The 12,890-nt window shown below is 36.0% G+C and overlaps 4 protein-coding genes across 5 annotated transcripts; 1 reads left to right on the forward strand and 3 right to left on the reverse strand.

Annotated features, from left to right (window-relative positions):
- Nucleotides 1-766: 766 nt before the first annotated feature.
- Nucleotides 767-4,072, forward strand: LOC106342849 (65-kDa microtubule-associated protein 5). Of its 2 annotated transcripts, none has more exons than XM_013781890.1 (10): nucleotides 767-995; nucleotides 1,126-1,572; nucleotides 1,653-1,856; nucleotides 1,937-2,092; nucleotides 2,179-2,338; nucleotides 2,451-2,623; nucleotides 2,917-3,004; nucleotides 3,425-3,498; nucleotides 3,577-3,651; nucleotides 3,744-4,072. In XM_013781890.1, exons 1-10 carry the CDS (start codon nucleotides 936-938, stop codon nucleotides 3,981-3,983), a joined length of 1,677 nt encoding a protein of 558 aa, XP_013637344.1. In that variant the 5' UTR covers nucleotides 767-935; the 3' UTR covers nucleotides 3,984-4,072. The 2 variants fall into 2 exon arrangements, with proteins under 2 accessions (XP_013637344.1, XP_013637345.1); XM_013781891.1 differs by having other exon boundaries at nucleotides 2,472-2,623.
- A 98-nt stretch (nucleotides 4,073-4,170) lies between these two features.
- On the reverse strand, nucleotides 4,171-5,682 carry LOC106342851 (peptidyl-prolyl cis-trans isomerase CYP22). The gene is made up of 6 exons (XM_013781893.1): nucleotides 5,355-5,682; nucleotides 5,124-5,211; nucleotides 4,941-5,033; nucleotides 4,829-4,861; nucleotides 4,647-4,703; nucleotides 4,171-4,446 (listed from the first exon to the last, which is right to left on the reverse strand). The coding sequence occupies exons 1-6, from the start codon at nucleotides 5,582-5,584 to the stop codon at nucleotides 4,336-4,338; spliced, it is 612 nt and encodes a 203-aa protein (XP_013637347.1). The 5' UTR covers nucleotides 5,585-5,682; the 3' UTR covers nucleotides 4,171-4,335.
- Nucleotides 5,683-6,445: 763 nt separating this feature from the next.
- On the reverse strand, nucleotides 6,446-8,563 carry LOC106342850 (haloacid dehalogenase-like hydrolase domain-containing protein Sgpp). The gene is made up of 4 exons (XM_013781892.1): nucleotides 8,410-8,563; nucleotides 7,998-8,112; nucleotides 7,734-7,885; nucleotides 6,446-7,128 (listed from the first exon to the last, which is right to left on the reverse strand). The coding sequence occupies exons 1-4, from the start codon at nucleotides 8,442-8,444 to the stop codon at nucleotides 6,681-6,683; spliced, it is 750 nt and encodes a 249-aa protein (XP_013637346.1). The 5' UTR covers nucleotides 8,445-8,563; the 3' UTR covers nucleotides 6,446-6,680.
- A 1,533-nt stretch (nucleotides 8,564-10,096) lies between these two features.
- LOC106341379 (annexin D4-like) lies at nucleotides 10,097-12,207 on the reverse strand. Its single transcript, XM_013780160.1, has 6 exons — nucleotides 12,134-12,207; nucleotides 11,841-12,028; nucleotides 11,013-11,231; nucleotides 10,705-10,926; nucleotides 10,527-10,598; nucleotides 10,097-10,385 (listed from the first exon to the last, which is right to left on the reverse strand). Exons 1-6 carry the CDS (start codon nucleotides 12,177-12,179, stop codon nucleotides 10,170-10,172), a joined length of 963 nt encoding a protein of 320 aa, XP_013635614.1. The 5' UTR covers nucleotides 12,180-12,207; the 3' UTR covers nucleotides 10,097-10,169.
- Between the last annotated feature and the right edge of the window lie 683 nt (nucleotides 12,208-12,890).

Consider the following 12,890-nt stretch of genomic DNA (forward strand, 5'->3'; position numbering starts at 1 on the left):
GTTTATTTTCAATTATATTTAAGAAAATATATGTATATATTTATAATTATAATTTTAGACAAAATTTTAACTATTTTTTGATTAAATACATCAAACCAACTTATATAAAATGAATAAAAAATTTGATATAAATTTAAATAACTAAAAATTATTTATAAAATTTGTATATATATAAAATAAACTAATGATATTACGCTTAAAAATTGTAACTTTTAATTTTTTGGATATTTTAGTAATAAAATTGTTAATTATATAAAAATAATTAAATAATATATCAAAATTTGTAATGTCATTTTTGAATATAATTATTTGAAAGGCTCAGAAACACGTTTTGAAAAGATACAAAACATGTTCAGAAGGGTTCAAAAATATGTTCAAAAGAGCTCGAAAACATGTTTTGAAGGGCTCAAAAACATTTTTTATAGGGCTCAAAAAAATTAAAGGGTTCAGAAACAATTTTAAAACATGTTTCAAGTTCTGAAAGGATGAAAAACAGTTTATGCAGGGTCCGAAAACAAATAACTTTTAGAATTCCTCGAGTGATGTCTTGCAATTCCTCGAATGATCTCGAGTGTCATCACTCGAGTAACTCCAGTCACTCGTTATAAAGCCATAAAACAAAATTTGACTTTCTTTTTTGTTAATATTTTTTTTTCAAATTACTTCATTATCAAAAAGGCAATATCTTTCACATAAATATATATATATATATATACATTTAAAATTTGGAGTTTCTAGTGCACAAATATCGAGAGGGATACAAAAAAATTCTAAACTACCGCCAAAAACATTTCTTTCCAAAAACACTTGCTCTCCTGTCTCCTCCTTCAAACACACAATCTCTCTCGGGATCTTCACCCCTTAATCCTTTCTAGGGTTTCCCAGCCTCGTCAAAACTCCCTTCTACACGGCGGCGCCGGCGGAAAAACAAGAAAATGTCTCTTTCTTCAACCACCAACACCACCACTTGCACTTCCCTCCTCCAAGAACTACAGGTCCTCATTTGATTCCGACGATTCATTTGATAACGCAATCGAATCCCAATTTCGAATTTTTCCGTAGGGTTCACGCTTCTGATCAGATTCAATTGAGCAAGAAAGATTTGTTTTTTTTTTTTTAATGCAGATCATATGGGATGAGATTGGCGAAGGTTACAGCGAGAGAGACGAGATGCTGCTTGAACTCGAGCAAGAGTGTCTCGACATATACAACAAGAAAGTTGACAAGACTCGCAAGCACAGAGCTGAGCTGCAACGATCCTTAGCTCAGTCTGAAGCTGAGATCGCCACCCTCATGTCTGCGCTCGGTGAACAAGCCTCGTTCTCGAAGAAAGAAGGCTCTTTGAAGGAGCAGATCTCTTCTGTGAAGCCTGTGTTGGAAGAACTGATGGTGAAAAAGGATCTGAGATGGAGACAAGTGTCTGAGATAGTGACTCAGATAGCAGAGATCTCTTGTAACATCGCTGGGAATGATTCTCCTCTTAGCTCTGGTTTAGAAGTTGATGGAAGCGACTTGACTAAAAGAAAGTTGGATGAGCTTAGAGCACATCTTCAGGATCTTCGCAATGAAAAGGTGTTTTTATACTTTATATGTTACAAAGAGTTTTATGATTTATGTGTGTTTATCATTTTTCTTTTTTTTTCGATTTTCAGGCTGTTCGGCTGAAGAAAGTGAACTCTTATATCAGTGCTGTCCACGAGTTGTCGGAGATTCTTTCATTCGATTTCTCTAAGGCGTTGGGTAATGTCCATAAAAGCCTTACCGGGGCTTCGAAAAGCATTAGTAATGATACGCTTGCTAGATTGACAGAGCTTGTAGAGTCTCTGAAGAAAGAGAAGCGTCAGAGGCTGCTTAAGGTGAAGCAAAACAATACTTTCCCAACTGTTTGGAAAAACTAGTAGGGATTGATGCCTTGAGAGATTCTTGTTTATTTCAGCTACAAGGTTTGGGAAGAACCATGCAAGAGCTGTGGAGTCTGATGGAAACAACTACGGATGAGAGGAGAAGATTTGACAATTTGAGTGTGTTGCTTTCTGTTCAAGCTGATGATGCCTTGGGAAAAGGATGCCTCGGTCTTGACATTGTCCGAGAGGTAATGTGATCATATTCATTTGTTCTCATCTGTCTGAGTCAGCGAGTATCAAACTTTTTCTTAACTCTTTAACATTTTGGTCATAGGCTGAAGATGAAGTGAAAAGACTGAATGCCCTGAAGTCCAGCAAGATGAAGGAGTTGGTTCTGAAGAGGCATTATGAACTAGAAGAAATCTGCAGAGAGGTTCATATGGATTTCAACAGCGATGCTGCAAGACAGAGTCTTATCGACGTCATTGATTCTGGTACCATACATATTCCTCTAGAGTAGGCTGACTAATTAATTAAGTACAAATTATTTTCTGACTAATGTGAAAGTACGATGGTTTAAAATTATATATTTCGTTGGGTGTGCAGTGACGAAGGTTTCCTTTGCAGGTGATGCTGATCTGTCTGATATTCTGGAAAGCCTAGATGAGCAGATCGAGAAGGCAAAAGAAGAAGCTTCAAGCAGAAAGGAAATTTTAGACAAAGTTGAAAAGTTGAAGCACGCAAAGGAAGAAGAAAAATGGCTTGATGATTATGAAAAGGTGAATACCACCCACATACTGTTTTAAATTTCTCTTTTATTAAAGTAGGTCAAGAGAAGATTTGTAGACCTTGGAGGCTTGAAGCTGACTGTCAGCATTTGTCTGATGAAAATATTTCAAGTCTTAGTGTTAACTGCAGCCTGCAACTACTAGAGAGAATCACACCTATCTCTAGAGATTGTTTTGTGTAGTTTTAATGTTATAGAGAATCTAAGTTTGTGTGAATTTCCTGCAACCTAGCTTTGTATACGTATGTGATATTGATTGTTTCTTCTAATTTGCCTTCTTAACAGGATGAGAACCGCTTCAGTGCTGTAAGAGGAGCGCACAAAAATTTAAAACGCGCGGAGAAAGCTAGGAGCCTTATCAGCAAAATTCCTGGTGAGTCTTTTTATACATGCACTACTTGGTTAATGCAAGTAAGCCTGACTTCAGTATGATGCTTTCTAGAAACAATACTCTGTAACTAGATATCCCCTTGGATTAGTTTTCAATAATCACTTTTCTTTTCATTCCTAGATTCTTATTATTAACAGCTCACCTAGAGGTCAGTTCCTTCCAGCTGAAACTCGAAAACTCATTGTTAGATGTTTAGAGTTTATCTGTTTTTCCTTGCACTTGTTAGGGTAAATAGTGTTTGAAGATAGTAACAGACAATGCCTGATTCAAATCAACTGACGTTTTTGTAGAGTTTCTGTGCTGCTTGTTCATTCTTTAAACTTAGTTGATGTTGATACAAAAACCTGTTGTCAAACTGATCGGTCTTAAGATGACATTAACCTCTTGTGGTTATTTTGTAAGCAATGATCGATGGTCTGACCACCAGAGTGAAGGCCTGGGAGAAAGAAAGAGGAGTCCCCTTCTTGTGTGATAAGGTAACTAACTGTACATTTACTCAACTGTCCTTTTTATGCTTTGATTCAGCTTATGTGAAGTATGCTTTTTCAATCCAGCTCCCGTTGTTACAAACACTGGAAGAAGAAATTGTTTTGCGTGCTCAAAGAGAGGAGGAAAAGCGTCAGTTCCGAGTACGTGTGTTAATCAAAACAAGGATTTGTAGACAATCACTGTGGTCTTGAACTAACAAAACAAAGCTCTTTGTTTTGTTTTGCGTAAACAGGAGCAGAAACGGCTACAAGGTCAGCTTGCTACTGAGAAAGAAGCAAAATATGGTTCAAAGTCTGCAAAGAAGAAGCCATTGGGACAGAGTCTTAACACAGACAATGTGACAAAAACACCACTTGGTCGTAGGGTTGGGACTACACCTGGAAGGTCCGGTGTCAAAGATTATAGAGAAAGCGGCAGAGGCAATGCCACGGCGATACCGCTGAACTATGTCGCTCTTCAGAAAGAAGATTGATTGATAGATACTAGAAAGGGGATTAGAGTTTTACATAAGCTACATCACATGTTGATGAGCTGATGTCTTTCTTATGTGATTCCTTTTTGGTTTCTAGTTCCTTTTGCTAATGATGTTTTCAGATATAAGTTGGTATGAATATGAAGTGTCACATTTTTACTCATAAGCAGTTGATATCCAAACCAAAGTTTAAAACAGGCTTTGCTTATGGAAATGATGTCAATTCGAAAACCATACTGGGATTTAGGATCTGTCACAATGCATAAGGATTACAACTAATAAGCTCAAGGTTCTCCCTACATTACTCCAGAAGATAAGTTTTTCAAGAAGTGTTTTGGGTGAAAAAAGCTTGTCACATCTCCCCACACTCTGTGATTACAACGGCAAGCTTAGGCCTGTTGTTTGGTCCAACAGCAACGTTCTCAATCTTCCGCACCACCAGCAAACCATCTCCAAGCACTCTCTGTACATCAAAAAGAAGAATCTGTAAGTCATAACAACACTACAACCAGTTTACTCAATGCTTCTCTGCCTCAACTAATATATGGTTATAAAGTTTTTCCTACTAAGACAGTCTCAGTTATAACCACAAAGTGAGAAAATTGAAGAGCTTCTTGGTTCAATCATATGCAATTACACGTGTATGTGGAAAAGAGGACATACCCCAAAGACAACATGCTTGTTGTCAAGCCAGTCGCATTTTGAACAACTGATGAAGAACTGCAATGCAAAAGAGTAAAGTTAATTATAGCCTTAAATGATAAACATTTATATGGCCAACCAAGCAACTAAAACATCTCATGTCACATGTAAGTAAAGGCAATTATATGGAGACAGAAAATTACCTGGCACCCATTTGTGTCTGGCCCACTGTTTGCCTACAACAAAAGAACAACGAGATGAGCAATATTAGTAATCAAAGTCATGAGTAAAGACATAGTTTAAACTATTGCATACCATCGAGAGCAGTCCAGGTCCGGTATGTTTGGCAGTAAAACTCTCATCATCGAACTTGTGGCCATAAATGGACATGCATCCACCACCGTCATTCTGCAAGAGTTCAAACATTATGAGCATTTAGCAAGCAAGAAGAGAAGAAACAAAGAGTTACTAGTAACCAAACAGAACAATGAAGCTGACCTTAAGGAAATCACCACTCTGAATCATAAAGTCCTTGATGACCCTGTGAAACTGACACTCCTTGTAACCAAGAGGCTTCCCAGCCTTTCTGCATTTTTTACATTCAGATAAGAGAAAAAGGTTAGCTTTTTTTTTTAAGTAAGACAATAACTCAGAGCTGTCCAAACTCCATCTCTCTCAATTATCATCAAGACAAGATTTTGAAACATGCCCACATCTCACCGAAGGTACCTGAGTTCACCAGTACAGAACTGCCTGAAGTTCTCGGCGGTTTTGGGGGCAATGTCGGCGAAAAGCTCCATCTTGATACGACCCGCGGGGATGCCACCAATAGAGACGTCGAAGAAGACGACTGGGTTTTTAGGGTTCGGTGGTCTCACGTGCCACTCCACGTTTCCACCGCCGCTCGAATGAGCTGATGCTGGTGTTGGTCCAGCCACGATTCCACCTCCGGAACTCATCGGAGCTCGAAACTTTCTTCTCTTCTCTCTTTCTCTGACTTCGAGACAAAAAAAAAAGATACTTTCTTCTCCGTTCTGCTCTCTCTCTCTCTCTCTCTCTCTCTCTCTCTCTCTCGCCTGCTTGGGATTTAAGTGGTGAAAGTTTCAAGAAACCGCTTGAACTTTCTATTTATTTTCACTATTACCTTTTTACTTTTAAAATTACAAGCTAACCCACACCGACTCACAATAAAACTACATGGGCTTTGGAATTTAAGTGGTCAAAGTTACAAGAAACCCCTCGAATTTGTTTTGTCTTTATAAATCTATCTTTTACTTTCGAAAACCTTATATTGGGCCGCCTAATCGGTTTAACGGGCTACCTAATCGGCTTAATGGGCCGAGTAAGTGGTCTCCAATCGTACACACAAGTTTATATCTTTGACATATCATGAAAAACTAGCCCTCGGTCACACAAAAAAAAAAACATTGTGATATTATAAACCCTCCCATCGTACATATGAAGTTTATATCTTTGACATATCATGAAAATTCTACAAGATTAAGGTGTAAGAAGACAACTCAAACACTTGACTGTGACTGCATTCATTCATCATTTAGTTCTATCTTTGGATCAGATAATAAGAGATCTTAATGCTCTAGAATGTCACAATATTTCTACATTTTCTTACCAATAGATTTAAACATAGAAACACATGTTGAATAGCCCTATTAGACCTTATATACATCTTCAATTGTCACGTAACAAAATAAAAAACAGAGGTTTTAATTTTCTTCCATTGACAAAATGTATATATGTGTTACCATACAAAACACTAGATCATTATTGAAGTTAAGTTTTACATTAGATCATTCCATGTGTTGGTGTTCAAATTTGGTATTATTGAGCATGAAAAGAGTTACATTCGTCAAAAGAAAATAGAAAAAGACAGCCCTGGCTATAATCAGATAGCTTGGAAGCTCCTCCCATTGTCTTAAATCCCCAAAAGAATATTCAACAATAATCAACAAAAGATAAAAAGGTCTGCTCATGCGTGCGTAGGCTTCATGAGCTAGACAAGTGAGACAACAACAAGCTCCCTAACTCACTCATTCCTCAAGACTTTTGAGAACTCCCCTTGTTATCAAGCTCATCCAACACACCCCACAGTTTCGTATCCGCATAGTTCTCTATAAGAAAAGCAGGTTTAGCTTGCACCAGCACGCTTGCTGGATTACCTGTAGTAAGTCCAACCACAGGCATACCAGCCGCAACTCCAGCTTTGATCCCAGAGACCGAGTCCTCGAACACTAGCGTATGCTCCTTGGACACGTTGAGCACTTCGAGGGCCTTCAAGTAAGGCCCCGGGTGTGGTTTGGGAAACTCACACTCAGAGCCGAGAATCACTGCCTGGAAGAAATCAGTTAGACCAAGTTTCGATATGATGAGCTCTGCGTTTTCTTTTGGAGCGTTTGTGACAGCAGCTCGTTTCAGTCCTCGGTCTTTGATCCATTTGGTTAGTTTTAGAAGTCCGTCAAGTGGCTTAACCTTTTCTGCTACTAGTCTAAACCAAAAACAAAGTTAACTGGGGGTTATAAGCAATTTAGTAAAAGTTTTTATAAAATAATTTTTTTTTTACAAATTTAAAGATCTATTTCTATGTAAATTAATTTCAAAATTAAAGGTTATTGGCATATGTTTCACTTGGCTATGTTCAGGACCACCAGAGGCGAAGCCGAAGCATCAAATATGGTGGTATGTGCACCCACAAAATATTGAATATTAAAAAAAATTAGCGTGCCTAATCATAAAATGTCAGCTAGATTAGATGGTTATAATGATATTATTGTGCACCCATAATATTTTTTTCAAAAAGACTAAATTTTTTAATATTCAATATTTTGTTGGTGCACATACCACCATAGTTGATGCTTTGGCTTCGCTCCCGTAGCCAAGTGAAACATAGGCCAATAACCACCCATAATGTTTTTTTTTTTTAAAAACACTATTTTTTTCTGTGCACCCAATAATGTTCTCGGTTCAATAACCAATTTGTCATTTATTTAATTTAGTACAATTATGCACCCATGATTAAATCTTTCTAGATTCTCCCCTGAGGACCACCCATGTCAATAGTGAAGCAATTTTTAAGACAGAAACGTGACTTACTTGCGGAAGAGAGCTTCCTTGTCCTCGCAGAACTTTAACCCTCTAGCAACATCATCAGGGAAGAGAACGAGAGCAATCTCAGAGTTGTGTTTTCCAGCAATGTTAGCAATAAAGAACTTCTCGTCGATTGGGACACCATTGTTAAAACCAATCTGCGAGTGATTCAAGAAAGCAACATTTTGAGACAAGAACTTGAGTGTAAGTAAGTATTATATAATATAAGGTTCCAAAGCTGAAGATATTATTCAAAAAGGAATTAATAACCTGTTGGAGCAGTTCTTGGAAGGCGATAAGGTGGATGGGATCAGAGTCACAGAGTGTTCCATCAACATCAAACAGAATGGCTTCTAAAGGAGCAAGATGTGCAAGCGATGGTTTGCTGCTTCACAACAAAGTTGAACAAAATAACAACATATAGATCAAAACCCTTGAGAGATCTCATCATAAGGATCAAACTTTGGATATCAAATTTTAAAAAGGATTGACAAAATTTGCAGAAAAAATAATTACAACCATTGTTATATCTATCATCTAGCTTTCAGTTTGGTCTTGATTATATTAGGAGAAAAGTGGTAATAGCTCAATCTTGGAGACCAAGACACAAGACACAGATCATGCCTAGATATATAAGTTATCATTGAGTGAAAGTAGGATCAAGAAACATTAAAAAGTGTACCTGTCGGAAGGAGTGAGATCAGAGAAGCCATTCATTTTGATGATGTAAGAAACAAAACGGATCTGTGATTGATTGCAGAGAAGGCACCAATGGCTTTTGAGAGAAAGTTTTAGAGAATATAAAAAAGGTACAAAATGGGAATCATTTCGTGCACGTCAGAGGAAGATTCGGTGGGGGACTTTTATTCACCACGTGGTGCCTTTTGTATCTTTTGACGAACGCATTATGCCAAAACTGTAAACCAGAATTCATACCATCCGGTTTACATAATTCATTTGAAATTATTAGGCATTTGGTTGGAGAGCCTAGACGTGGGCATATTAACCAAAGCCCGAACCCGAACCGAAAACCGAACCGAAGTTAAAAAAAAAACGAACGGGTTTAGGATTCAACCAGTCCGGATACCCGTATCCGATTGGTTATATCCGATACCCGAACCAATTACCCGAAGTACCCAAATATATATAGTACTAACCCTAAACTTACATTTTTCAGTCTCATTCATCTTTCCGTTTTCTTCTTTTTCAATGTATATGTTCATTACATACTTAAACTCATTTTATGACTGATTACATATATGAATCAATATACTTTGCGATTTTGATTTATGTTTGATTACAAATAGGATTTGCGATTTGTTTTCTCTTTGCTCTTTACACATGCATGAGCTCAAACATTCATGATTATCCAGGTTTGATTTGTTTGATTTTGATATTTCTTATTTTGATTTATTCAAGATAATACAAATAGAAATTACACGAAAAAATACAGACTCATGTTCCTCAACGTAATAACAAATCAGAAAGATCATAAATCTTATAAGTTGTTCAATCTTCTAACTTCAACAATATTGTTTCTGGTCTCACAAAGTCAACTCAAGGATACATAGAATTTTTTTTATTTGTTACACAGTTCGGTTATACCCGAAATAATTTGAACTCGAACCTTAAAAACCCGAACCCGATCCGAAGTATAAAATTATCCGAACAGGTTATGTAGCTCTCCATCCAAAAACCCGAAGCACTCGACCCGAACCCGAACGGGTACCGAACGCCCATGCCTAGGAGAGCCGGTCTGATAACAGGATCATGTAGTATATTTTAGGAAAATATATATATGAATTTCTATTTTAGTACAGTAACCAAAATAGTATGTGGACTGTAAGAAATTCTATATAGACAATTTTTTATTTCTATCGAAAATTTATAAAAAAGAAATTGTATGATTATTTAGATATAGCTTTTATATAATAAAAAAATAAGATTGTAACTTTATTATTGGTTGGAGATACAAATTGTAAATGCGATCAGACTATTTATCACCCTTCATATGTCATTTTGGATGCCCTCAAAAGTGTTCTCCTATATAACATATTTTCTTTTATACAATGATTAGACACTTCACAAGTTTTTAATATTCTGCAACTCATGATGTTTTTTTCCCCAACATGTGTTACTCATGATCGTTTTAGGGGTGCAAAACCAATCTATGTTTTGTCTCTAACCATTTTTTAACAGATATTCATGTGCATAAAAGTGTTATGTTTTCATATATTGGAAATGTGAACATAAGACATGAAAACTGAGTTTAACATGAACACACTCTTCTTCTCTCACTGAATCATGCCACCAACGACAAGAACTCTTTATTATCAAATCAAAAGGGTATAGAAAACGTAAATGTTGGAATAGAAACACAAAACCAAAAGGAAATCAAACGTTTAGTAACAGAAAGTCTTGAGAATACTTTCTCGACCGAGATCAGTTCGATTTGGATAGCAGTGTCAGCAAGAAATCTCTGTAGTTTCCTCTAATCTTCTCTTGAATATTTTGGGCTAAGGTCTCACCGTAGCGCTGATTGTACTCTTCTGCGATATCCTTCATCTCATCACTATGATCCGCTCTCGTAACGAACACTCTTGTCAACCATTTCTTGGTACCCTTGTCCGCATCTTTGTTCAAAGACGCATTCAAAATCTAACACCAAAGAAGAGAGACTTTATTTAAACACTATTTTATCGTTATTAAAAAGGAATATTAGAAGCTTATATATGAAAGTACATGTGTAACCAAATAAGTTTATCGTGTTACAAAAAAAAAAACATATAAGTTTATTACCTTGCTGAAGTACACAGAGGGTTTGAGCAAACAAAGCAATGCATCATTGAGGAGTGAAGAGTCAGATACACCCTAATGATCAAGCGACAAGATTTTCTTGACCCATTAGAAAATTTATACATGTTGTTACATAAATTATAAATATTATAATAAGTGTAAGGAGTCATATGTATGTTACCGCAAGAAGATCAGAGCCTTTGATTTGGTTAAAGTGTTTGTAGAGTTGTTGGAGATGAAGTTTGCTTCTTGTGCTCAGAATCCTAACAACCTCATCATTCTCTATAGCTTTCTCTCCAGGAGAAGCCACCGCCTCGGCCAGAATCTTAGCGTCAGATTTGGCTGAATCATCCTTCACCTTGTTCCCTTCGTATCTGTAAGCACTCACGAGGCCTACAAGCAGCTGCACAACACACACAAAGAGACAGTGAGTAAGAAGAGAGATCAGGTGTGGGAGGGTGTATGGTAAGAAAGAATGTTACTACTGACCTTGCGGCGAGAGCCGTGGATGTTAGAGGCAATGTCTTCTTCCATTGACTGGTCGAAGAGTGAGTGATAAGCTTTGCGTGCGCCTAGGAGATCCTCAGAGGAGCGAGTGCATGCCACCTCCACGATGAGGCTGTAACATTCATCTCCTTTCTTTAGTGCTTTCTTCACCACCCTCGCGTCCCTCTCCCATGGATGCATCGACCACATGACCACCGCATTCTACATATCAGAGACTAAACGTTCATCGTTTCCATCGAGTGATAAGGTTTACCTTTTTTTCTTCATAAGGAGTGTCTTAGGACTTCCTTAGGAAACGTGAAAGGACAAATACTAATGGTTGATCAAATATCATTGCCAATAGATCTTGAGATCAAAGTATATGACACTTCACAGAGTATCTGATCAAAGTTCTTGAGAGTAAAGGGATAACTTCTTCATCAAGTAACAAACATCTACATCTCTAAGCAATCACACACTAAATAGTTTCTTAACAGAAAATCAGTCAATACAAATGAAAAAATACTAATTAATATTTAGGTAAATTTGACAATTTTTTTTTTAAAAAGGTAGTCTATAATTAAACTGAATAAATGGTTTGTTTAATTAGATAAAACAATGATTAATTTGTTACTGGATACAAAACAAGTAGAAATGATTAAGAAAACAAAACTAAATATAGATTTAAATAGTAATAACGTTTTCACCAAATTATAATAGTAATAGTAATAACTTTTGCCAAAACAAAAACTAGAATATATATAGTAACAAAATGTTAATATAAATAGAAAAGCCAGAAAATGAAAGATGTAAAGGATTGAAGAAACTGACATTGAAGCGAGAGAACTCAAGCTTGAGATGTTTGACAAATTGATCATGGCACTTCTCAAAAGCTCTTTGTTCATCTTCCACAAAGAAATTTTTGCTTGCTTTCCGAAACAACTTTCGATGATCCTTGTGTGAATTCCCCAGTGTACTTATCAATGCCTTCTCATCAACTCCCATTCCTACATTTTTTCCTATATGATGATATCCAAAATAATTAATTAAACCTCAAAATCTTTCTTGGTTTTCTCACAATTTTGACATCCACTGGTTTACTAAAACTGATTTTTAAAAAGTACCTGAGAATGCTTCAACAATGCTTTCGAGATCGAGAGTGTGAGCCATTTATCTTGATGTTATTTCTGTAGCTTTGATTTGGTTTTTGTGGAGAGCTATTGAAGAGACACAAGTCATTTTATATAATGCGGATTAGAGAGAAAAGGGTGTTTTCGGTACAACAATAAGTATTTGTTTAGTTTAATAGTTTTGTGTTCAGATTTAAGACAAACGCTAGGTGCATTGTTGCAACAAGAGGTAACGCCCACGAAATTTATTATTTACATCTTTTAAGTTTTAACAACTGTTTTGCAAGCATAAATTGAATTACAGTAGTCCAAGACAAATTAAAACTTACTGTTTTTTTTTGTTTTAACTGATTCTTTTAAGTTTGACCATTACATAAAACGGTCTTAAGTATATACATATATCATTATATCTATAATTAAGTATTTTCTTTGCGTTTCAAACTAATATAGTAAAATATAATATGTTTTTTTTTATCTAAAATCTATAGTCATTTCAAAAAAAAATTAAAATAATACTTTACTATATTATATAAAATAGTTAGAGAATGAGATACATATGTTTTATGTAGTATGAACAGTTTGAATTAGAAAATAGATTTAAGAAGTTAGGTAAAACGTGACACATTCTTACGATTTTATCTTCTTTTTTTTGGTAAAACTTACGATTTATCTTTGAATAACTTTATTTTGCTATGTAAAATACCAAACGGGGTTTTGAAAAAGAAGATGAAGTTTTAACTGTTTTCATTTG

The sequence above is a fragment of the Brassica oleracea genome, chromosome C4 (genome assembly GCF_000695525.1).
Source record: "Brassica oleracea var. oleracea cultivar TO1000 chromosome C4, BOL, whole genome shotgun sequence".
NCBI lineage: Eukaryota > Viridiplantae > Streptophyta > Magnoliopsida > Brassicales > Brassicaceae > Brassica > Brassica oleracea.